The sequence below is a fragment of the Polypterus senegalus genome, chromosome 15 (assembly GCF_016835505.1).
Source record: "Polypterus senegalus isolate Bchr_013 chromosome 15, ASM1683550v1, whole genome shotgun sequence".
Taxonomy (NCBI): Eukaryota; Metazoa; Chordata; class Cladistia; order Polypteriformes; family Polypteridae; genus Polypterus; species Polypterus senegalus.
Window position 1 is genome coordinate 118,897,744 of NC_053168.1, and position 26,909 is coordinate 118,924,652.

General features: G+C 38.7%; 1 protein-coding gene across 5 annotated transcripts in view; it reads right to left on the minus strand.

Annotated features, from left to right (window-relative positions):
* Window positions 1-712: 712 nt before the first annotated feature.
* pop1 (POP1 homolog, ribonuclease P/MRP subunit) overlaps window positions 713-26,909 on the minus strand; it is a 44,392-nt gene continuing 18,195 nt past the window's right edge. For all 5 annotated transcript variants that reach the window (XM_039736900.1, XM_039736897.1, XM_039736899.1 and 2 more), the window contains exons 8-16: window positions 26,436-26,689; window positions 24,938-25,031; window positions 24,621-24,729; window positions 20,501-20,620; window positions 10,353-10,468; window positions 8,925-9,116; window positions 4,233-4,387; window positions 2,014-2,268; window positions 713-1,771 (exon numbers count right to left, since the gene is read on the minus strand). In XM_039736900.1, the coding sequence (XP_039592834.1) occupies window positions 1,132-1,771; window positions 2,014-2,268; window positions 4,233-4,387; window positions 8,925-9,116; window positions 10,353-10,468; window positions 20,501-20,620; window positions 24,621-24,729; window positions 24,938-25,031; window positions 26,436-26,689 (1,935 nt within the window). In that variant the 3' untranslated portion in view covers window positions 713-1,131. The remainder of the gene's footprint in view (window positions 1,772-2,013; window positions 2,269-4,232; window positions 4,388-8,924; window positions 9,117-10,352; window positions 10,469-20,500; window positions 20,621-24,620; window positions 24,730-24,937; window positions 25,032-26,435; window positions 26,690-26,909) is intronic.

The window sequence follows — 26,909 nt, forward strand, 5'->3', positions numbered from 1 at the left end:
TCCACACAATCAACCTGCCCCTTGTGTTACTGTGGACTACCACAGTGCAAAGCTTAACGGCATCCATATTTCCCCCAAACCGACTGTTAACAGTTGCTGCACTGTAAATGGGGGCTAACATCTTACTTATCCTTCTATTGAACTGCAATCTTTATGCCTTTTAGGCCAGAAAGCTACTTGCACCACAATGACCTTTCAGGTGAGCGAATTCCCCAGGCGTATCACGGAGGTTCAGTCCTACAGTGCTGTCTGCACGAGTTTCAACGTCTGATTACCAATTCATCACCATCACTTGAATCAACTAATAGTTCAGTTTCCGCTTGTTCTAAAACCTGCTTTACGCTTACACACTTATCGTGTCTGCCTTGAAGGCTCCACCCCACTCATGAATATTGATGAGCGATCATAGAGTGGCAGAATGCATAGAAAAGGTTGCACTTTTTGCAGTATCCCGAGTATTGTCCTGGCTTAACACACCACATGCCATCTAAATCAGTTACCCAGAGTACGGCTCAGGATTAATCAGGTTTACATAGAAATTCAAGCTCAAGGACGCTTAGTTTTAACACTAAGGGGGTTAAAGAGACCAACAGCTTCCAAACTCGTCTGCAGTCCACACGGCACATGTGAAAAGCAGACACCCCGTAACCCTACACTGGACAGAAGTGGCTTAAAAATGGACGGAGACAAAGAAAAGCTTTTAAGTCGAGAGGCAAGTCCCTTAAGCATTAACGCTTATATATCATTTTTATTAATTCTTCAATTTCAAGTCAACCAAAACAAGCTAGCAGTGCTTACCAAGATCACTCAAAATAAAATGTGAAGCCCCGATTACTTTTCAAAATGGCCAGCCTGATGGTTCAACTTTTAAACAAGTTTAACTGAAACAAGAGTCAGCACTGAATGTGTCATTTATGTTTTTGTGTTCCCATGATTGGTCGGTGATTTTGTAAAAGGGGCTGCTGACCGTTTTGAGAAGGTCTACCACCATTTACAATCATTCTGGGGTGCAGGTGAGAAGTCAGTGAGTAAATTTACCTGACAACAGTTTGTTTCTTGAAGGATCATAGTCACTAAAACAAATGTCTCATACAAAAGAATAATTTGCTAATAGTAATAACTCACTTATTTTTATACCTCAACCATGATTCTGGCAAATCTATACTGCAGTGAAGCTGGGTTTCTCACCAGCACCAGGCCCTTCCTGTCTGAGGCCTGCTGGGACAGCATGTGCAAGAGTCCTGCTAAGCTCACAAGGCCCAGGGCCTCCCCGCAGCCTGCCGTCAGGGAGAAATCCCCACGCAGTACAAACCCAATTGTAACTCTGGTGCAGTGAGAAGTTATACTTGGCAAAGGCTCAGGCCACAGCCCGGAAATGAGTTTACTTGGCAGCTCCGAAGAGCCGATACCCTGAACCTTACAGGAGGCTCCAGGAGAGGCTGCCAACTTCTTCTTCTTCAGCTCCTTGATTTTCTTCTTGAAGTGATCTTTGTGCTTGGGCTCTTGAGGACCACAAAATGTAAGGTCTGCACAAAGCATCTGTATATCTCCAGGGTCTGGAATACAAATGAGTGCATGACTTGTAGGGGAACCTTTCTTCAGCAGTGACAGCCGAGTCCACACAAGACACCGTGGATTATGGGCAGAAATCGAAAGAGCAGCACCACTTGGAATCTGCTGCCTTGAGAACCTGGCTGAACGATTTGCCCGTTTCCCTTTTCCAGAAGTGGGTAAGCACCAAGCGGAGACCTGCTTGAGTACAGTTCTGTTCCTAGAAGAAGAAAACAAACCAATTCAAATTACTCTTTGGTTACAAACAAACGATCAGTTCTGAAAAGGCTACGGGTGAAAAATCACAAGTTTTTAAAGTTGGGGGTTTGTTTCAAATTAGCAACACTTCTAGTAAATACGTTAACATATGAAAGTACTGGGCATATCTGGCACACGTTTGACTCCTGCACCCTGGTTACACTTGCGAGTGTGGAAATGAGTGCCAGGTAAGACTGAACAAACCTTAAAATGCTGAAGTCCGCTGCACCAGGACTGGTTTTCATTTCTTCATCTGCACATTTCACCTTCACACCTTTGGACTTTTCTTCTCCACTGCTTTCAGGTGCAGGCAGGGCCCCCCTGTGCTCTTCAGAGACACCCCTCTCATCTTCTGTCTTTAGTATCATCTCCCATTCCTCAACCAGCTGCTGCCAAGGACAGAGGAAGGGTGCCACGCTGCCATGTTTTATGTAATTTGGTCTTTTGCTAGGTGGTCGTCTGGAAGGAATAACAACATTAAAAAAAAAAAAAGTCAGACAACAAAGTGTATGCATTTGTAAAATGGTTGCAAGCTCGCAACCTCAAGCAAGACAAACAGTCCCATTCGGGACAAACACAATTAATAAAACACGCAGTAAAAGATGAGCGCATTTGAGTTCTGTTCAGAAATGTCACAAAGAATTGATTACACACCCGCCAATGCCCAAGAAATAAACACACAACTAAACTAAACTATCAACGCAGACCTGAAACATGAGACTGGACGGCCAACTCGATCATGCCATCTGCAGCTTGGGTTCTCTCAAAACGTCTGCAGAGACACCAGCGGTGCTGGTTAACGATTTTTTTTTTATTTAGTCTTGGCATGTCAACTAATGTTTTTCTTTGGTATTAGTCATTTTAAAATCATGCAACTTGTATTAATTTTAGTCAAAGAAAAATTACTGAAGTCCAGATTTACTCTAGTAAGCAAAGTCACATATTTGGCACAACCCTTGTCACTTAATTCCGTTGATTTAACAGAAATGAGGTGTCTGAACTCTGGATTCAATGTCCGACTGGCTGGCAGTGGCGGAAAGTTTCAGGATCGGCAAATGAGCATAGGAAAGGGCTGCCTTAAAATAATCTGATTTATAAATGATACATCTTATAGATAGATAGCTACATCTACTGTATATACAGTACACAGGACATGAATTCAGACACACTGGTAGGTTTGCGAGTGTAAACGGCTCCTTTCAGAGCACCTCTACTGGACTCAAGTAAGGACTTTGCCCTGAACACTCCACGCCTTTCATTTTGTTTCTTCTGGGCCTTTCACAGCTATAGCCCTGCTTTTGTGTTTTGGGTCACTGTCATGCTGTAGATTCCAAATACACTTCAGCCTCAGACCAAGGACGCTACACTCATGAATATTAAGGTAAAGTACAGAATTCAAGGGTCCTCCAATAATATCGAGCCTTCCAGGGCCTGAGGCAGCAAAGTATCCAGATACCTTCTCACTAACACCCCCTAGGTTTTGTTGTAGGTATGACGTTCTTACTGTAAAACACAATCTTCGCTTTATGCCAGGTATAGTGGGCCTCATGTCAGTCAACGAGTTCTACCTTTGACTTATCGGCCTACAGAACATCACTCCAAAAAACTTGGGGGTCATCCAGGTGTGTCTTTGTAAAAGTGAGCTGACCGATGAGGTCACCTTTGGACAGCAGAGGGTTTCACCTTGCCACGCTCTTCCAAGAACCCGCTTTTCACTTGGTCTCTCTCTTATTGTTGAGTCAAGAACATGGATAATAGCTAAGAGATACGGATGTTTGCAGTTGCTCAGGTGCTCATCTGCCATTCTCTACTACGGTATGATAATGCTCTTCACTCTGGTGCAGGGGAAACAACTTTAGAACCTTTCTCCGATTGTCAAGTTTCAACAATCTTTCCCATGAATCTTCTGGAATTTCCTTTGATCGAGGCACAGCCCATGTGGGTGACTACTTCACTGCTATGGCAAGAGTCTGTAAAGAATGAGGTGTAGGTTTAGATTCAGTATGGCTGGCTGTGTTCAGTCAGGGGAGCCCGATTATCAATTAACTCGGGTCAGTGGTCTGAGTGAAGAAACTAAGGGGGCAACAGCCTTCTCACACAGGATATAAAACTTTCTTGCTTATATATATTACATAGCAATGGAGCCGATGGTGTTCTGTTTAAATAGCAATGGTTTATGTTTATTCGGGATTCTTTCATGTAAAATTACATTATGTCTAAAGATCCAAATTCACTCAGTGTGACAAATATGCAAATGGACGATATCAAGGAGGGGCATCCTAAAAAATTATATAAAATATAACACACATTATATTATATATATATATATATATATATATATATATATATATATATATATATATATATATATATATATATATATATATATATATAGTCAGACAACAAAGTTCAAACAGCAGCACCTCTTGTATTTGTCCAGAAGCTCCTTTTCTTGTTCACCACTAAATCTCACACCAGCAGCACAGTCTGGGAAGTCATTTGGGAAATGCGCCGTTCCTTTGTGCTGTGAGTGTTTGAGCCCCTCCTGCAGCCCTCCAGCTCGAGCCCCTCTGTAGATCTGTAGGAAGACAAACGACAAGCAAAATTCCCACTAGTGGTGTTATACCTGCAATGCACAGAGGGCCTTGCCTAAGTACTCAGACCATTAACCAAACTACTCCTGCACGGATACTTTGTTCTCAGTGATATTATTTCAGATAACTGAAAGTCATTGGTATTTTTTTATGTTAGAAAAAAAGTCTTAAAGATGAAATAAAATATGAATTACTGCTGCTTGTGTTTACTCCCTACACGTTCATGTTTTATAGGACTCTATTTTGCACCACCCCTGACTTGAAGTCTTTTGTATGTTCGAGCTTTGCACCATGTAGCCAGTTGCTCATCTGCATCTTTTCAGCGCTGGGGTCTCTCGTAGGGCTGCATGGCTTTGAAAATAAAGAGAGTCTGGGTCTCACTGTGCCACCAGACACTTTTGTCAAGTCAAGTTTACTGTCACGTCTACTTGGCACAATGAAATTCTTACTTGCACATCTCTTCACAACAGTTAGCAAAAAAGCAATAAATGGTATACATAGTAGTCCAAAAATCCAATGATATAATTGTTGCATGCTATTGCATTACACAATCAAGAATGGAGTGAAAAAAACACGAGAAAGAAAATTCCAAAACTTCAAAATCAACGACTCTTTCTATCACGACTCATTCATGAAAAGGCCACGATACCTTGAATGAACATTCATGACGTGCGAGACAACAATGATCAATCCTGGCCTTGTACACCCAGATCATTGAAAATATTCCACCATATGGAAAAATTCTTTGCTACCTCTCCATCACAGTTAGTTAGCGCCCATTACAGACCACCTTTACGTCCATTCTGATCAACCCGAGATCAGCTTCAAAACTATAAGCTTTGCAAATGTAGACAGAGTTCAAATTAAAAAGCAATCCAAGTCTTTCTGCAGATGCAGTCGGTTTTACAGAGAAGAACGCTCACCATTACTCACATACCGCCAGTTTAATAATCGGAGAACTGAAAAGAGGGAACGTGTAAACTCCGACAAAGATGGTTATCTGGCTGAGGTCTGAGTCCATGTGATAATGCAGCCATAACATGTCACAGGAGCCAAGCTGGTACATTAGTTAATTAAAGGAAGATGGCTGTTAGAGTGGGCTGTACCCCGAGTCTAAAGTGAACAATAACAGCCGGCTGTTAAATTCTATCCACTGCAAAAATGAAGCAGTTAGCAAATATGAAAATGTATGTAAATAAGTTAACGAGGGAGCAGAACAACATCCATTTTTCCATCCAATTTCTTAACCCACTTTTCCTAAGGTGGTTCAAAGGGAAACTACAGCCTGCCCTTAACAAGCATTGGGCGCAGAGCAGACACAATCCCTGGTTAAGGCCCCAGCCCAGGGGTGGGCAATGTCGGTCCTGGAGGGCCGCAGTGGCTGCAGGTTTTCATTCCAAACCAATTGCTTAATAAGAAACCAATCCTTGCCAATCTCAGAACTGATTTAATTTTACAGCTTGTTAGTCTGTGCAATGCAAGGTTCTTATATCGCAGATTTTTTCCTTTCCAAGGATATCATCAAAATGATTTGAAGCCTAAAAACGGATCATTTTCAGTCTGCCAAGGTTTTCTATTAAGTGTTTTATTAAATCAAACAGTGTATGATGAACACACACAGAGGCAATTGGAAAAACGCTAGCTGGAGAACTGCTGGCTGCTTTGTATTTCCATCTTACTACTAATAAGGAGCCATTAAAACTGCTGAATGCAGCAGTTTAAGACAAATAAGAACAAGCGAGACCACTAAAATGAAACACCAAAATGTCACTTAAGCAATAAGAACGTCATCAGCAATAATGGACTTCTCATTAAGAAATTGGGCTGGAACAAAAACATGCAGCCACTGCGGCTCTCCAGGACCAACATTGCCCACCCCGTCCCAGCCCATTGCAGGGTGAAGGCCCCCTCACACCACACCAGTGGCCATCGTCAAGTCACCTAACAAGCAAGAAGCAACTGCAAGAAACCAAAGCAAATGTGTAACAGCCAAACTGGGACATGAACGTTGGTCTGCACCACTCGGCAGAATCGCAGAACATTCACAATTCTGCTTAGTCTAATTCATGATTTTGGGGGCAGAACTCACCCTGGCAGAATTAGGTATAAGGCAGAAGGAAGACCACCATAGGCAAATCTAAAACTTAAACTTCTAACCCCTCATACACTAGTGCCAGTGTTCTCATTCTACACACTACTGACGGGCCCCCAGGTAATCGCGGTCACCCTTACAATAACACTGCATGCCCGACCAACTCTGGGGGCAGAGGTACAAGCACAGAGTCACTGCATTTTGAAACAAATGGACATTCATCACATTGATGTGAAACTTTCTACAGAGCACAGTGTGACCAAGCTGTGTATTGGGTTTATTTTTTGTGGAGTGAATCACTGACAAAGCCGCACACACTTTGGGTTACATGCACGTCAAAATGTGCAACTAAGTGGTCACAGTTAAAACTTGGCAACCTTGTGATGAGCCACCCACTGCAATTCAACTGCAAATATGACGTGCCTTCCATGTAAGTCTTGCTTTGAGAAACCCGAGACCTCCCTGTGACCCCTAAAGCAAATGCATTCTCTCTCACACACTTTTTCAATGACTTGAGATAACCTGCAGTTCTTACCTACTTTGAGACAGCACTTTAAGAAGGCGTTAGTCTTATCCCAAGGGTCTGTTGATTTAGCTCACCCAGATAAACTGCTTACTGTCCCGTTTTCTAGCATACTGGAAAAGTCCTGTGCAAGGATTAGCACGTCCACGTAAACTAGGCTACCTCATTGGTGTGCTCATGCGTTTTTAACCCCCATTCATTCATCCAAAACAGCTAACATTAAAAAAAAAAAACAAAAGAATGTATCTGTCTTACTTGTAGTTGGTGTAAATGACACTCATAAATTATGCGTATGCCCTTTGGCGGACTATGATCCTGTCCTGGTTTAAATTCTATTCAGGAAAACATACAGGGAACATCAACCCATAAAATATCATGAAATGGCCCATTTCAGTCAACTAATTTTTATTAAAAACCGAAACCTTAAAATACAAAAATCAAAGCCTAAGCTGTAGTCAAGGACTACGTTCACAGAAACAAAACGCTGACACTACCGAGTTAGACACCTGAGCACACATCTGGAAGGAGGATCATGAGCGGAGGACATGAACTGTAAACTGGAGAAAGTGACAGACGCTTCAACTTACTTCTGAGTGATCTGAAAGGGGAGAATTTTGCACTTTCCACTCTACGTGAGGTTACGATACTGTGAATGAAAGCACTTTCTACAATGGAGAAATTATAAAACCATGGCTTGAAAACTTCAGAGTCCGGAGTGAAGTTCTCTTAGCGGTCTGAAACCCAGTTACTGGAAAATGCCCAAGTGAAGCCAAGACTGTGTTGCCCAATATCAATGGGGCATCATTCAAGCTGGAGAGGATTTGGTTACAGAGCAATAATGTGATCAAGGAAGAGTTCAATGAAGAAGAACAATGCATAAAACTAACTGCAACAGACTTGCCACTTATATTGTGCTCATGTTTGGATCTATCTGCATCTGTAAATGGCGATTCTCAACAACTAATACAGAGGCAGGCTGTTAATTTCCAAAAAGTCACCTTCAGCCTCAGGGTATCAGTGCAGGAGGCAACATGCGTTCCCAGGTGTCACATCAAGCTATATGCAGAAGCCTTTCATCTTTTTATTCTGGTTGCACCGTAACATATTTAGTATTTCTATAAATGCACTCTATTCAGTGGCTTTACTTTCATCAACACACAAAAAAAAAATATTAAAAACAGCTAAACTTGAACCTCTTTTGGTCTGGATCCAGCAGCAACCTTGCTTTTCTGTCAAAACTCTATTTGCATGTACAAACAATGTGGTAGGTGATGTGATATGTGGACACTCACTACTACAGTAATTCCTAGTCACACTTCTAACAGGCAAAAACCTGGCAACAGAATGCAACTGAATCTACTGAGATAAAGGCCTTGTCCAACTGGTACGCCATGGTGTGCCACCACCAGCTGCAGTACTGCCACAAGGCCCATTTGCCATTTACACAGGCTCAACTGTAGCTGTCAATCTGTTGCTTTACGAATAAACAGTTCCTGGGTACGGGTGCTAGAGAAACACATAGTAGAACTGCGTCTGTCACTTCAGCAAGCTAGGACTCCGGAATATTCTAACAAGTTTGGATGCAAATTAATGCACCGAATAATTGCTGTTGTCATTCATTCAACGTAAATGACACCTCATCTTATGTTGCTACCTTTGCTGCTACTAAAAAACATTAGCAAGACACATGTTCCAGAAAAGGTTATTAGACGATTAATTCAAACATACATTTCTACATGAACCTATTCACTAATTGACGAAGTTAGTAATGATTGAAGGCATGCTAAAAGTTTATTAATGCTTTTAATTCATAGGATTTACATTTATTCCATTATCATATAATAGTAATATTGATAAAGTGAAAGGGAAACTGATAAACAATAGCAGAATGACGACTGTTACCTACCAAAGAAATCCAGAAAGCCATTCCCCAGCCTTTTGGAATCAGGATATCCCAACCACTTCCCCAGCCTAGACACTCCTGTCCTGTTAGTTTTCCGGACTGATGTATCAACAGAATGGGAATTTTGGATTCTTTTGCTCCTAAATCCAAACGAGAACCTGGTACAAGAATCTCCATTTTCATGCGATTCAGTTCCTGAAATACAGGAGAACATTTTACATTTTCAACAAAACATTCCATGCAAGGCATTTTGCCCAATCAAAAGGAATTATAATGTAGGCTTACAACATTTAGGTGCTAGTCTTAATAAAGAAAAAGAAAAAAAAAATCTTTTACCCAATCTGTCAGGGCACAATAAAAACAGACATCATACAGTTAACTTCTCTTTTGTTTGCAAGGTCCAAACCACCCGTGTTTCTTATTCCTTGACATCGCATGACATACTCGTACATAATATTTCTATATGGAGGAGCATTCATTAGTTGTGAGCTGTCATGCCTAAAAAGCCCACCACTACACCTTAAGATTACTCTCTGGGGAGAGTTAAAGACTAGCTGGAGTGCGTCACTGGGCATGTGACGTTATGAGACTGGCCTTCACAGGAGGGACCCGTCAACTTGCCAAGATTACGTAAATGAAAAGTGCAACTCAACATCGCCGACCTTAATAGTGCAGTAATTAGAACAACAAAGGAAAGTAAATATTACTGAAGAGAAAATACTAGCACCAAAACTTCAGAATTAAAATAAAGTAATTCTGAAGTTAGGACGATTTAAAAAAAAAAAACAAAAAAAAACAAAACAGTTCAAGACCAGATTTAATTGATACGTTTAGTGTACTAAAGATTTGACAAGAACCACAAGTAAATGTGAATTAAATATGCATAAGGAAAGCACGGAAAAATGAATTTTGCAAATTTCTTTTAACTCTTCACCTAATAATGTTATCTTCTTCTTTCGGCTGTTCTCATTTAGGGGTCACTACAGGGGATCATCCGTCTCCATCGAACCCGCCTTTTACATCAATTTCTGCCGCACCAACTGCCTTCCTGTCCTCCCTCAGTGCATCCATAAACTCCATCTCACTTTGTCACCAAACTGTCATACCTGTGTTGTCCCTCTAATGTACTCACTCCTAACCCTGTCTACCCTTGTTACTCTAAGCAAAAATTGTAGCCTCTTCAACTCTGCCTAATAATAATAATAATAATAATAATAATAATAATAATAATAATAATGTTTTAAAACTCTAAAACTCTACACACTGGGTTTAAAACAAATTTACATCTTTCTAAACTTCAAATGTATTAAATAGGCAAGAAGATTAAATGTTAAAGTTTAATATTTTAGGCTATGAAAACGGACAACAAATTTATCATGTTTAGTATAAGAAAACAAATTACATCGAAACGTCTGGTTTTGTTTTTTTTACCTGTTCTGAAATTTTGCTTCTAGTAACACAATCACGTACTGCCTGGTCCCAAATGGGGCTTGGTGAAGCTTCATCTGTAATGCCTTCAACAGTTAATTGCTGAACCTTCTCAAAATCTAAAAAATAAAGAAAAAGTTATAGAAATTGTCTATGCTGAGATTAAGTGCTAAACAAAAACTACATTACAAACTATATACGGATGTACAGTCTATATCTAAGCAGCTGCTCTCAGAAAGCTGAACCCTACTTACTTGAACAAATTTAATAATTAAAGTTCATTCAAGTACACTTAGGACTATTTTATAAAACCTTTATAACTGACAATACTAATTACTACCACCCAGCACCTTTTTTTTTTACCAAACCAAAAATAAAATACTTAACAGAATCACATTACAAACAAGTGAAGAGTTGGATTACAATAATTAAGAGTACACAATGCCGGATGTTTTTATATTAACAGGATCCTGTGTCTCAAGTGTTGTGACAGCTATTAGCGTCTTTCACACTATTCGTTTATGAGAGAACAGTGGAAGCCTACCTTTAGCCATCATATAAAACAAAGTGTTCAACTTTCAGCAAAACTGACATTAAAATAAGATGGTAAGAACAAACTACTACAGCCAGCGTGCCCCACCAGGGCCAAGAATGACCATCTCTAATTCAATGTCAACCACTGCTATTCAACTCTTATTTCACAGGCTTCACCAATACCTCTGCTTGCAAACTTAGAAATTAACAGATTTCCTGTACTTAAAATTATTTTTAAAACTCAGAACAATAGCTACTGTTGTCAAAGCTTTTAATAAACTGGAGTATACCGTTTTTACAGTGCTATTGTGGTTATAACAAGAAAATAAAAGCTAATGACATGAAAAATATAAATTATCTTCATTCCCTAACAAACGTTTCTCAGCTAAGTATAATATACACTGCTAGGTCCATCTCAAGCAACACAGTGAGAAGAGCAACAAGGAGCAAAGTGTCCAGCCAAATGACATATCCATTACCCACAAGAACAAGCTTCTAACTAAGAAACTGACAGCAATAAACGTTTCAAGACATCTAAACTTAAATGCATAATTTCAGGTAAATTCTGCCACAAATGACAAACATTTTTCAATCAGTGTGAAAATAATAACTCCGTTCTTATCCTTTCATCAGTTAGAATTAAGAGTTTCAGTACAGTTGCGGTTTCTTCTTGAAGTGCTTGTTTGGATTAACTATGCTTTGGCTTTTACTTCTCCAATAAGACAGCCCCTCAAGCAGAGTCAATACTCAATTTTCATTCTGTACAGTTATCAAGGACATTCTTATTTCAGTTTAAAATCATACCAACTTAGATATACATGCATTGCGTTTGCTCCAACAAAATAGTATATGTGAGCAGTTGCAAATAAAGTTACTTATTAAAGAAAGAGAAGCAGGATCATCTTGATGATTTTTACTTCAATCTCAATGCCCCATTTGTAGCTTCCACAGTCAGATGGTGCTCATCATTGGTACCTCAAAATGAACCTAGGAAAAGGGGTTTACAAAGTTTGGACCCAACTTCAAAAGGCCTCCCTGTGACCCACTTCCCAGTGGAGACTCGCTATATTAGAATAATGCTTGTCTATTTCATGCAGTATGTACCGTATACAGTATATTCATGTACAGCATAAGTCGGGTCTTGAAACAGTTTCTCAGACACATTGAATTGTGTTGCAGCAGTGCAGTTACCAAATTCTTTTGCTACTTCAACTTTTAATTTAAAACTAGCTTCATATTTTCTTCTGATCGAACGCTTCATCACAGATAAGGGATGCTCTTACGATAAAGATGTATGAGGGTGTGAGATACAAAAAAACACAAAACAAGTGCAAATGTTGCTTCGGAATAGTTCAGGTATTACCGTGTGGTTATGTAGGTGCAATACATAGGGGTACTCCGTGGTTACTCCCTCAGGTGGGCATTAGCATATCAATCTCTTGGACCAATAGCTTGAGTTTTCCGCATTCGACTTATACAACCATTATAAAATACCAGAAACTATACCATAAAATCAAGCCAGACTTATCCATTGAAGAACTAAAACATGGGTATATACGGTACTTCGTTCTTTACATGTGTACTTCATTCTTGCGGTGCAATTCTTATTCTATTGTTTCAATGTGAGCAGAACTGTCTCCTTAAATATCAGTGCTCAGATTTTCCATCAAGTGAGGTAAACCTCGGAATATGCATTTTTTTTTAATACTTGCTGGTGGTTTAGTTCAGCAATGACTGGTTTAATTTTAATATTTTTTTCTCATTACTACAATGCAGAAATTTGCTACAAATTTGACCTTTAACATTATACTGTATAAGCACCCCATAATAAAAGGTTAGACAAACAACCTATAATTTATGTAAAACAATATATTAGAAAAGAATATAAATGTTTTCAACTTAACTTTAGTTCGGCCACTTTTACACAGATTTCTTTTGTTACCTTACATGTTAAGTGTTTTGGCCTATAGCACAGCTAAACTACAAGCATAATATCTTGGTCTTACAGTGAAAAATGTTACAAGAACAGTAAGAACTTTCATACTACTGCAGCTCCAGAAATGTGTTATGTGGCATAATTTTTGTTACCAAGGGAAAAAAAGAAATGTGGGTAGATAAATGCCATAGGTGACACATGCTTGTCAAATCTTTCCTTTACAAACAACTATGCAAAGTAAAAAAAAAAATCAATCAAATTTTTGCTTTATTTTGTATAACATGCATATTGAAATTGCATTCTGTTGTACATAAATATTCACACCAAAAGATTACTTTTCAATATTTCAATAAGACAAAAATGTAATAAAAGAAAATTTTTATATAGCAGACACTGGTTAAAAGAAGGTTAAGGGAGCGGTTAGCAGAATTAAGACAAAAAGCAAAAGCATTTTGTAATCGTGGAACAGTCACCTCATACACAGCAGCTGAAGATTCACCTTAAAGAACATTAACAAAACATCACAAACCAAAGCAAAATTGACTACTTTGGCATAATAATAATAACAACAATAATATGCAATCAGCTGGCACCCTGCCCGGGGTTTGTTTCCTGCCTTGCGCCCTGTGCTGGCTGTGATTAGCTCCAGCAGATCCCCGTGACCCTGTAGTTAGGATATAGAGGGTTGGATAATGGATGGATAAAAAATAATAATAATAGTTGTTGTAGTAGTAGTAGTAATGTGAAATTAATCAATTTCTGCTTAACAGGACTTCATTTGCTTAAAATATTGTGACATGTGGAAATGTGTCTTTTAACAGGACTGGATCACAACTCTTGACATTCCTTTAAAATACCAATATGACGGATGTGAAAATGTATTTTAATCTGTAACTGAGACAGAAACATCATTTACAAATGCAACAGGAAAGCTGTCAATTTGCATAAAATAGGGATTCTACAGAGAGTTTTGATTATATAATTTAAGCTTGGTTATGAAGTACAGTACATTAAGTGTTTTCCCATGACTCATTTTAAAGTGATTCTGCATGACTCTTGGTTTAGCTGAAGCTGCAGCTAGACGTTTAACTCATGTTACAGGGCATCCTCTCTGCTCAACAGAAAAAAAAAATGTGAAAAACAATTTTCACATATGTAAATGAGTAATTCTTAAACTAAAGCAAATGTGACAAACCAAATTCCCAATCTTCAATTCAAGTGCACATTATGGAAAAGGGGTGGCACGGTGGGTAGCTGCTGCCTTGCAGTTAGGAGACCCAGGTTCGCTTCCCGGGTCTTCCCTGCGTGGAGTTTGCATGTTCTCCCCGTGTCTGCATGGGTTTCCTTCAGGTACTCCACTTTTCCTCCATCAGTTCAAAGACATACAGGTTAGGTGCACTTGCAATCCTAAATTGTCCCTAGTGTGTGCTTGATGTGTGGGTGTGTGTGAGCGCGCACTGCGGTGGGCTGGCGCCCTACCTGGGGTTTGTTTCCTGCCTTACTCCCTGTGTTGGCTGGGATTGGCTCCAGCAGACCCCCCCCGTGTGACCCTGTAGTCAGGATATAGCAGGTTGGATAATGGATGGATGATAGAAAAGCATCTTTCCCGTTTATCTTGTATACGAAGATTTATCAAAAAATGCATGCATTTTGCAAGTTTTGAATAAAAGAATGGATATCGGACATGTTGATTATTAAGTGATTTATTTTCCTTTTTACCATGGATGTTTTTCACATCGTTTGGTATTGGACAGAACGGGTCACCATAAAATTTCATTATACAGATAAAATTCTGTTACAACGAAATTTTTATGGTCCCGACTGTTTCCCCATACGACACGTATCTATAGAAATCTTGTTACTACGTAGTACATTGAGCAGATACTTTCATTACAACGAAGTGCCCAAAAGACCTTGAAATACCTGAATCAATCATCCACAGAGCAGTTAGTTCTGTGGTCGCAGCTCAGTTGTGCACAATGATCCCCAAACAGAAATATTGTAATTTTTTTTTTTTCTTTCTTCAAAATTTCCTCAAACTGTTTTTTTTTTAAACTGTGTTTGTTTTCTATGGTTTCAGTGATACCTTTTGCTTGTCAACATTTGAAAAACATCCACCGATATCTGACTCATTGTCACCCTCCTATAGAAAATGGCAGACATGAAAAAATGACAACAATCCACATTAGTAAAAACACTTGAAATTTTTGTGGCTCTCAATTCTGGCAAAAAAAAAAAAAAAAAAAAAAAATGTTGCCAGTGAATTTGGAATTTCACCATCGACAGTGTCAACTTTCTTGAAAGACCGAGTAAAAAATGGAAAAAAAACCTCAGGTTGCAAACTTGTGCAAACTGCCAAAGAGTGTCCCAAACTGCGATCACCGCTTCTGTGGAAAACCGTTCATCCATTTCCTGGGCAACAGCAGGCTCACAGCGCTGCTGCAGCTCACCGCTGAAGCAAACAGAAAAGATTTTGATGGCTGACGCAAGGAACATTGCAAATGCACGGATCAGTATTACTTGGCCATTATCCTAGCAACAACCCTGCCTGACTGCTGTGTCTGTGTGGTAGATCCCGCTACAATAAATAACTGTGCTGTTCCTGTTTCAAGCTGAAAAAAAGCTGGTTTTGTTAAAGTACTGAGACTCAGCCTTCGTGATTTAGGGTGCAACACAAGGACTTATAGCATGACCACAATCATTTAGGATTTGCTTTTGTGGCGCTTCGCTGCAGCACTGTGAGCCTGCTGTTGCTCTGCCCTGGCAACGGACAAACAGATGCGGCAATTGTGCTTCAGGATACACTTCAGCAGGTCTTCCCATTGGGTGGGGGTGAACCCAAAAGAGTTCAGAAACCTCACAATATGAAGGATGATTTGGCTTCTGATTGATAACTGTGCTGCCCACAGCATACTTCCACATTTAGATAAGTTCACGTTGAGTTCCTCCCACCCAACTCCACGGCAGTGCTTCAGCCATTGGATTTGGGCATCATTCGCATCCTGAAAGTGTATCATTGCAAGGAAAGGTTGAGAAAAATTGTCAGCATAACTTGTAGACAGGAGGATATTAAAATTAACGTGAAAGAAGCTACTGAAATTATTGCAAACACCTGGACACAAGTTAAAGAAAGCACTCCAGCAGACTCCCCGTGGCCCTGTGTTAGGATATAGCGGGTTGGAAAATGACTGACTGACTATAGCGACAAATACAGAATCTCATTACAACGAAATATTTTTCAGGTCCATGGCACTTTGTTGTAATGGAATTTTACCTGTATAATAAACTGTTCCCTCTTATTCCGCATGAAGACAACATTTTTTTCCTCAGCCATCATTACAAACTACATGGGGTAAACAAAATAAAAAAATATTTTTGGGTCAATTATTCTTTCAAAACTTTGTTTTTTAAAGAATGAAAAGAAACTTTTCTAAGACTGATTAATCATGGGAATGCAAAATATTGAATTAAAAGCATTGCTTACTTGTGCAAACATAGCTTTTATCACTTTCCTGTTAAATTAAAAGGCTTTATTAACCAATAATAAAAGTAGATTTCATATGTTTGTCCATCAATTGTTTTTTCTGATATAAAGATAAAATAGCCCTTAGTATTGTTGAATGACTGATATACTTTCAAGTATTACTATTCTGCCAAAACAAAACACAGATCACTATATTTTTCCATTAGGCCTTGCCAGGATTTGAACCTGGTTCTTCTGCATGGTCAAGCAGAGGCTCCCAGAGAGCAGAAGACCTGAAGAGGCTACATAGTAATCTGTATGTATACAAATAGGAAACAGAAGCAAAAAAGTACCATTTTAGGAATACAACAGAAAACTGATATGACATGCAAAACACAAAGAGATGTGCATGTTAATCATACATATATGTAGTGGCCTTTTTTTTGTATTCCAGGACATGCAGAGGAAAGAATAGTACAGAGAGGTCAGTTCAGCGCTATATGCAATCATTAAACTCAAATGTTAACAGTTCACACACACGCAAGGACTGTCCTTCCTACATTTACAACACGTGTACCTGTTGCAATGTGCACACTTATATGCTTTGGTTCCTATTACATTAAAAGGGCACCTAACACCGAATCGGTTTACTTTCCTGGGGAAAGCGGCCGTCTTGGAACAGAAGCTCGTCGATGTTGCATCCTCCTTTTCTTTTTCCACTGTCTTTTCTAGCAAGATGCAACAACGAAGTTCCTCTGCAAGGTGAGCCATGAACACTCTTCTTTTCTCAGTGGACTCCATACATGCCTTGCACAGTACATGTGCGTTGATCGCTGCCAGGTCAAAATTGTTATAGCACACAGCAACTGGCCACCCGTGTGTTCCTGCTTGCACTGAAAAAGCTCACACCTTCTGGTGGTTAATGTCAATGCAACACGGTGAAAAAAAGAAAGACAAATACAGTGATCCCTCACTATATTACACTTCGACTTTCGCGGCTTCTCTCCATCGCGGATTTTATATGTAAGTATATCTAAATATATATCACTGATTTTTCGCTGGATCACAGATTTCTGCGGACAATGGGTCTTTTAATTTATGGTACACGCTTCCTCAGTTTGTTTGCCCAGTTGATTTCATACAAGGGACGCTATTGGCGGATGGCTGAGAAGCTACCCAGTCAGAGCAACGATTACGTATTCAATAAAACTCCTCAATGATATACAATATGCTTCCCGCGCGGTGCTTCGCATACTTAAAAGCCCGAACGGCACGGATTGATTTTTGATTATTTGCTTTTCTCTGTCTCTCTCACATTCTCTGCTCTTGACGGAGGGGGTGTGAGCAGAGGGGCTGTTCGCACACTGGCCTAGAGGATACGGACGCTCCTCTAAAAAATGCTGAAAGACTACCTTCACATTGCTCCCTTTCTTGCAGCTGCTTTATCTCTCTCTCTCTCTCTCTCTCTCCCCGACATTCTCTGCTCCCGACACGCACTCCTTTGAAGAGGAAGATATGTTTGCATTCTTTTAATTGTGAGACGGAACTGTCATCTGTCTTGTCATGGAGCACAATTTAAACTTTTGAAAAAGAGACAAATGTTTGTTTGCAGTGTTATGTCTCTACAACTTCCTGTGTTTCTATGTAAATCTGTGACTCATGCGTGCCAATATAAAAATAATTTAAACGTATGGTTTTAACTTTGTGGATTTTCACCTTTAGCGGCGAGTTCTGGAACAGATTTTCTATGCTCTAACTGCGAAAATATTCGATTTATAAATAAAGAATCCTACTTTGCGGAAATTCATTTATCGCAGTAGAGTCTGGAACTGATTAACCGCGATAAACGAGGACCGACTGTATATGGGACATTGGGTATAAATTTATGGTGTATAAGTTAGCTTTTTTTAGTTTTATTCTCTAAATCACGATCACAATGTACCCCGCACCTCCTGATCTGACTCGAAGTAACAGCACCAGCATAAATTCACACCAGATCTGACGCTGTTCGTTTTCAAATAATATTGCATTAGTGTGATGTTTTCCGATTGGTACTATTGAGGTCATAAAATGATTTCCTCAAAATGTCACATATATTGTCTCTTTCTTTCAGGTGTGCAACAGGAACCAAAGAAGTCCTTTTGTCAGTGCAGTTTTGACATCATGGACCATAAGGTGCATACTAATTCAGAGTGAGCAGGAACACTGAATAAAACTGAATAAAAAAAAAAATAAAAAATCAAGTGACAGTGAGATACGAATAATGCAGATTCACCAATATTTGTGTGTCAGCTTTTATCCATTCAGATCAGAGAATGCCCAGCTCCACTCCCTCAAAACACCACTCACATCTACAATTATTCCCAGTCTCAGATAAAAAGTAACAGCGTCAGATCACTGGGTGGGGGGGGCGGTAGTATGCATCGTGACTGGAGAATTAAAGTGAAAAAAGAAAAAAAAAAAGGTAACTTTTACAAGTACTATAAATGTACATAGGCTGTTACAGATGCAAACCAAATGTATGTGCTTATTGTATAATATTAACAATAACAGCAGCTCACTACTGAAAATGGTAAATATATGAGACAGTCAGAATTGAACCAGGGTCTCTTAATTACAAGTCAGCAATTCTTACCGCTATATGACGGAAGCTGTTGTATCGTCCTTGAACCTTTTATGAAAGTGTTTATTTGATCTTTGGACTTCAGGCTTCATACATTATATAGATTATGCCTACATTTTGTCATTTATTACTAAAATATGGAAAATGTTTCTGTTTTAACAATGTGTTTACACAGATTATTGTAGAAACAGAACACACATGAAATGTATGTGTTCCAAACAATGATCTATTATTTCCACTCTAAAACTCCAGCACTTCACTCCCAAATAATCAAGGCATAAGCTGGGAGAACTATGTGCACGTTCTGCGGTGGTGGGGGGGATGGTATAGCAGGCTGTTTGCTGCTTGTCTTTACCGGCATATTTATAGGACAAAAGACAATGACGGAGAGGTTCGAAGGGATTTGAGGTGGGCTGTATTTACGAGTTTTTTCGTAGGCTTTGGTAATCCTAGTGTTAAAAAAAAAAGATCAAGAGCTACTTGCTACTCGAGGTGGACAGTGATCTAAATCCACTTGAGTGGTAGAAAACACAAGCAGTACATTCCTCCAAATTTTAGAAAATTGCAAAAAAATACCTATGAAACCATACATCAAGTAGCCCTTCTGAGAGGGCTTTCAGCACAGAGGGAAATGCAACCGTGCTGCTCTGAAGCCAGATGCTATGGACAGGTTGGTGTTTGTGTCACACAACTTGAAGTTTCCTCAGTAGAATTTTACAATTGTAGTATTCTTTTATGATATCTTAGTGCAATACTGGACGGAACGTCAAGTTCATTTGTTTAAAAATGTTATAGGTTTGGGTTTTTGTTTTATATCTGTGTCCAATATATGAAAGAACAGGTTTACAAATGCAATAGTTTTTTTTTCTGCACAGTATTTCACAGAATTTTGGATTTTTACATTATAGTACAGTATGTCAGATTTTTGTTCTCACTTGCAAGCTGTACAATTCACCTTACAGCAGAGCAGTTTATGTTTATGCAATTTTCAGGCCCTATAGTTAAATTATAATTGGTGTTTTATTCCCTTTGGATTCATATATTGCTTACATTAAAATTAAGTGTCTGCTTAAAATGGTTCTCATTAGAATAGTTGTTGGTTTTTGTGTAAATCCTGTAGGCCACTTTAAAATGGTTTACTTCACTATGTAATCTTAGTAATACTTTAACTTCTGTTTCAAGTAAATAAGGCCCCTTTTACTTAACTGTTTCCATTGATGAATAGTTATCTGTAATTAATATCCTATTAACAAGACTAGGCTAGATCAGTAAGACTTTTAGATACACATTTTTAAAGGATGCAAATTAATGTCTATTGTTACTGTCAAGGTCCAAGAAAATATTTAGATATATTTTTGGCCACTATCACACACCCCTATTTAATATTCAATATTACTTAATTATTAAAAGGGAAATGATTACTATTGTGACATCTACAAAAGTCATCCAAATGCATTATTGTTTAACATTGACATTTCAATTTACAATTATATGTGATTTCTCTTAAGTAAGAAAATATATGACCTGATGCAAGTTAAAAAAGAGCTACATTTCATGCTAAGAAAAGAGAAGTTTAACATGTATTTCTTAGTTACCTGGCAGCACTGAAAGATCAGGCATAGATTTTGTTCTCTTCCTCGGCAGAGTGAGTCTAGGATCATCTACTACAAGCCCAAGGACAGTACCTGCTGATATTTCTGCAGGTGATGCAATACCTTCAAAAATTTAAAAACACACAAATTATATACATTGTGTATACGAGATTATATACACACAATCACACACTACACAAACTTTATATATACGTGTTTAAGCATTTGAAATATAATATAAAAATAGAAATAGAAGTATTAAACAATAACAGCAAAACATGCACATTACTCCCAGTTTTTTTTTTCTATACTAGTACTTTTCAGCAAGAGTGGTTATAAAATGCTCAGCACACCTTTGACAACTTCAAAATATTCAAGCACACACTGTACTTTTTATTGTCTTGGGAATAGCATCATCAATTGGGAGACACAGTATGCAAAACCGAGAACTTGTGTACGCCATGGTCTGAGCTACCGTGAAAATGTGCGTGGCTTTACACCAAGTTTAGGTTTTATACATCGCGATTTGAGCATGGAAACGGGAGTACGCAACATTTTTGTAAGTATGCACCGTTTATACATGAGGCCCCAGAAGAGTATTATTAGCTCAGACTTCAGCACTTCCATTCTGATTTGACTGTGAACGATGAGTATGTGTCAAAGACTACAGTCACACAAGGCAAAAAGGATATAATCTAAATGGAGAGGGATGTAAACTCACAAAAAGTAGTAGAGATAAGACATACTATAGCAAAGTCTTGTGTCTCCTTAAATTAAATGTCTTATTGCTGAAAAAAATATAGCGACAATTTTTACTTTCAAATAGCAACTGTGGCTCCTAGGGCCAAAACTGTTGCAGCACTGCCCATAAGATACCCTTGCATAAAATATATTAAATATTTCCTCCATACATTTTTAAGAATCCCAGTAGAACTAAAGTGACACCTTGTTCAGAGCTGCTCCCATCTTCTAAGTGTTTGAATATTATGATTGGTAGTAACAATGAACTGTTGCTGGCACTGCTACAAGCTATAGCTGTGTGGAACACAGATTAAGGATTGTGAATACACTCACACCACACAGAATCTTAATGTAGAGGATAAATGGAAGTCTGCCTATAACTTTACAAGCTCCTGCTACTTTCCCAGCCATCAATACGATATTCCAAATTCCGACATTTTTCACAGCCAAGCCATAATCTACGTATGCTATTTTATATACTCCAAGTACATGGCGACCATACAATACAATACAAAATATTTTTGTATAGCCCAAAATCACACAAGAAGTGCTGCAATGGGCTTTAACAGGCCCTGCCTCTTGACAGCCCCCCAGCCTTGACTCTCTAAGACAAGAAAAAACTCCCAAAAAAAACCCTTGTAGGGAAAAAATGGAAGAAACCTTGGGAAAGGCAGTTCAAAGAGAGACCCCTTTCCAGGTAGTTTGGGCGTGCAGTGGGTGTCAAAAGGAAGGGGGTCAATACAATGCAATACACAGAACAAATCCTCAATACAGTATAAAAATAAACATTTTATAAGTACGGAGCAGAATTTAACAGTAGATGATATCACATAATATGATTTGGATTTGCAGGATATATATTTATAAAGACATGCTTAAGAATTAAATAAAACTAATGTAGTTCAAAAAAAGGAATAAGGCCAGAGTATCTATCCATTTCACAGAAAGGAAAAATAGTTACTTATGTAAATAAACCTTCCTAGACACTACTATAACATTGTTTATAATGTTAAGAAAATGAACTAAGTCATTAAAAAAGTGCAGTTTCAGAGTCCCAAATCAGTGGAATGTATGGACCCTCAACTCTGAACTTGATCACTGGGTGATAAAGAAAAGAAAGCTGGAGCAGAAGTTGCAGAACAGCAGCATGAAGGAAGTGTGGGATGGGATAAAGATTATCACTGGCTGCAGCTCGAAGCTTATTAACTTCTTTAATAGGTTTGATCACAGTAACCCAATCTCACCTCGGAGTACTGCATCCACCAAACATCCTTCTGCTGATACCAGCATAGGTGAGACATCCCCACCCACAATTACAGCAGCCCATGTGAGCAGAGAGCTGAAAAGACTTCGTGCCAGCAAAGCAGCGGGTCCAGATGGTGTATCGCCACGACTGCTGAAGGCATGTGCGTTGGAACTGGGGAGTCCTCTACAGCGCACCTTCAACCGGAGCCTGGAACAGGGGAGAGTCCCAAGGCTTTGGAAAACATCTTGTATCACCCCTGTCCCAAAGGTATCACGTCCTAGTGAGCTGAATGACTTCTGGCCTGTTGCTCTGACGTCACATCTGATGAAGACCATGGAGCGGCTGCTGCTTCACCACCTGAGGCCACAGGTCCGCCACGCCCTCGACCCTTTGCAGTTCGCATACCAGGAGAAGGTGGGAGCGGAGGATGCCATCATCTATATCCTACACCGATCCCTCTCCCACCTGGACAGAGGCAGTGGTGCTGTAAGAATTATGTTTTTGGACTTCTCTAGTGCCTTCAACACCATCCAACCTCTGCTCCTTAGAGACAAGCTGACTGAGATGGGAGTAGACTCACACCTGGTGGCATGGATTGTGGACTCTCTTACAGACAGACCTCAATATGTGCGTCTTGGGAACTGCAGGTCTGACATTGTGTTCAGCAATACAGGGGCGCCACAGGGGACTGTACTTTCTCCGGTCCTGTTCAATCTATATACATCAGACTTCCAATATGACTCAGAGTCCTGCCATGTGCAAAAGTTCGCTGATGACACTGCTATTGTGGGCTGCATCAGGTGTGGGCAGGAGGAGGAGTACAGAAAGTTAATCAAAGACTTTGTTAAATGGTGCGACTCAAACTATTTACACCTTAACACCAGCAAGACCAAGGAGCTGGTGGTGGACTATAGGAGGCCCAGGCCCCTCATGGACCCTGTGATCAGAGGTGACTGTGTGCAGAAGGTGTGCTGGGGTGGCAGCATAAAGATGAGACGCCTCACGCCTGGACAAACTTGTTAAGAAGGCAGGCTCTATTGTAGGATTAAAGTTGGACAGTTTAACATCTGTGGCAGAGCGACGGGCACTAAGCAAACTCCTGTCAATCTTGAATAATCCACTGAATCCACTTAACAGGATCATCTCCAGACAGAGGAGCAGCTTCAGCAACAGACTGCTGTCACCGTCCTGCTCCACTGACAGACTGAGGAGATCGTTCCTCCCCCACACTATGCGACTCTTCAATTCCACCCAGGGGAGTAAATGCTAACATTAATTTTATTTTTATTTTTTTCATTTTTATTACTATTTAATTTAATATTGTTTCTTTGTATCAGTATACTGCTGCTGGATTATGTGAATTTCCCCTTGGGATTAATAAAGTATCTATCTAAAAACTCAAATCATATAATTATAAATACTGTACATGCTAGAATGATTATACAAAACATGTTGTAATTCTCCTCATCAGGTGCTAATCTCTGTATCCATATTCAAATATTGGAAATGTGCATAAAAAACCCAAAATAACTCAACTCATTCACTTCAGTCACATTATCCATGTCAGTTATCTACTCAAATGCACACAACATCCAAAACAGTTTTTTTTTTTTTAACATTGTTAAATATTCCAAGAAAATGAAAGTATTGAACAAACATGAAGCTCAATCCAGCAAATTCAAGCTTTTGAAAAATATGAAAAGCATAAACTTGTAAGTACTGTCATGTGAAAGTTAAAAAATGGCATTTCCGCTGTAAATGTGCTTTATAGTTTGAATATTTAAAACTGACATTTTCAGTAGTTTCCACTAGGTGTCGTGTTTTTTCAGTATGCCAACTTATCTTTGTAAACCACTTTCAGGAACAACCTAATCCTGGTTTTTGGGCTGAAAAAATGTTGCTGTATTGAGAAAAAACAGTGGTAACTTTCAAATGCAAAACAATTCCTGTTAGTATTTTGCTCGGACCTCCAAAAAAAGCAGATTTTAAATCTGTAAGCAGTTGGTTTTGAATTTAAAAGTCCAATTAGGTAAATACTACAATCAAACAATGAATCCACTTTAGGTACTGTCCCATTTGCAAGGGGGAGCTGATGGACTGCACTATCATCACACTATACTAAGTAGCAAAACATACCCCTTAGTAACTGAAAAAGGTTCTGTTGACGCTCATGCAAAAATAAATTGTCTTCATTGCAATATTCTGGCCACCAGGAGCAGTGCTTTTCATCTTGAGAATGGAAGATCTACAGAGGAAAGAAAAACAAAGTTGGCAAAATTAATTGGTTTTTAAAGTTTGACATCTGCCTATTTTATGAAATAAAAAAAATGCATCAATAATGATGTACACTTATTTGTTTATGAAACTGTTAATGCAATTCTAGTTACCACAAAGCAGAAATCAAAGACAAGCTCATGAAAACAAATATGTTCCAATTTTTAGTACATTCCTACCTTCCATAATGAAGCAGGATACAAAGCATCACTAAGAACCGAGTGAGACAGTGGGCCAATTAAACGATATCTTAAAATTTCCAAGGTAAGATCTCTAAAAGGCAACATACAGAAGAAACATTACTCAAACATAACCATTTATATCCTCTATTCTAAAATGTTTGTTTTTTTAAAATTGTATAAAACTATAAATACCATATACAAAAGGTGGTAATTCAAGGCCACCTTTCAGGTCTACATAGTACAAAACTGGGAGCAAATTTCTGATAGTCTGGTCACAGTTTCCTATTTTCATCAACCCGTGTGCAATCATAATTACTAGTGTAGAAAATACCTCTTTAAACTGATTTAAAATAGATTTTATAGCAAGCTTCTGCCACCACAATTAATCTTATAACTATTTAAAACTTACTATTATACAGTTTACTAAAGCAGGACATCAGGTTGGGGGAGGACCCAATGGGGGGAAATGGTCAGGCCCCAATGAATGGGGTTCAACAACTTACCCGTGCCTTTGGGCACAGGGAAGGCACATGTTGAACCTGGCAGTATAGTTCATGAAAAGGATGTCAAAAAATGGGCTATACTTTTGTAACAGCAGATAAGGGAATTCACTGTAATAGAACCTGCAGATAATGAGAATTTACTGTATTCCTATTTAGGAGCCATTCATTTTTTTGTTGCAAGCCCTGCCCAGCCTAGTAAACACAAGCCAGTAAGAGTGAGCTGTTTTAGTTTTCTACTAGGTGCTGTATATTTGAATATCAGGGAGTCAAGAAAGAGTAGAAGTACCCAGAGAAATACATTGAACAGCTTATTTATTCACCATTCAATTACACACTTAGTACTTTGAGGAATATACTGAAACTCAGTATTTATTAAAGTGTTCAATAACTAACTTTAATGTAACTGGGAACTGTTGTAACAAACAAATCTAGATAAAAGCATAAGATGGTCATACAGAATCTGGATCAACTTGACAGAGATACACTGCATCTTCAAAGCTCTGTCTTTTGATGAGCAACAACCATAACATTTATTTCTGTATCATATTTTCATTTAAACCATGTAGCTAAAAAGTGCTTTGTATACAGAGAAAAGCAAATTAAAATTAGATAATAATGCATAAATTGCCTACAAAAATAAGCAATGCACACTTACATAAGACAGACACATAATTAAGAGAGTTTTTAATATACTATAGAATTGTTTTTTAAGTCACTAAATGACAGTCTGATAAAGTCAGTTGGCCAGAGTGACCCCAAACAATCTGTAGGTGTTCCAGGCCAAAAGACTGTCCAGCCACATTTGAACAAATGCTCTTACATAATACTACTTTTTTTTTTTTTTTAAAGGCCTTGTCTTGCAGGATTTAAACCAAAGGAAAGCTACCCCAACATGATACAGAACAAATACTACTCACTAGAAAGTCCTGATGACTTTTGATTGCCTTTTAAATACAATGATAAAATCTAAATCCACAAAGGATCATTCTAACCTTAACACAATTCCTGTAGTTTGAGATTTCCAACAAGCTGGTATTAATGGTGGACTTGTTCTTTCTCTAATGAACTTCTTTGCAGTTATTTCTTCCAAAGGTGTCCCTTCTTTCCTCTTTCTTTTACATCCAACAGAGACAGGTTCAGGCATTTCTTCAACTGTAGACACTACTGTTGATGGCTCTGGAAGTGGAATACTTTGGACAACTGGCTCCCCACACTGGCAAACAGTTTTAAGCTGTGGTATAAGATCCTATTTAATATTAAAGAAAAAGACATGTATATGAAGCAATACATATTTAATATGATCATTTCTCCTTCCAGACAAAGTTTGAAAACATACTGCATATTTCAGAAAAGTTACAGTTAAGTGAATGCCAATGGTGACTACTACACAGCTTTCTTAACTAGTTAATTAAAGGATTATCATACTAAAAGGAAAAATGGTTGCAAATAATGCGAACATAGAAACA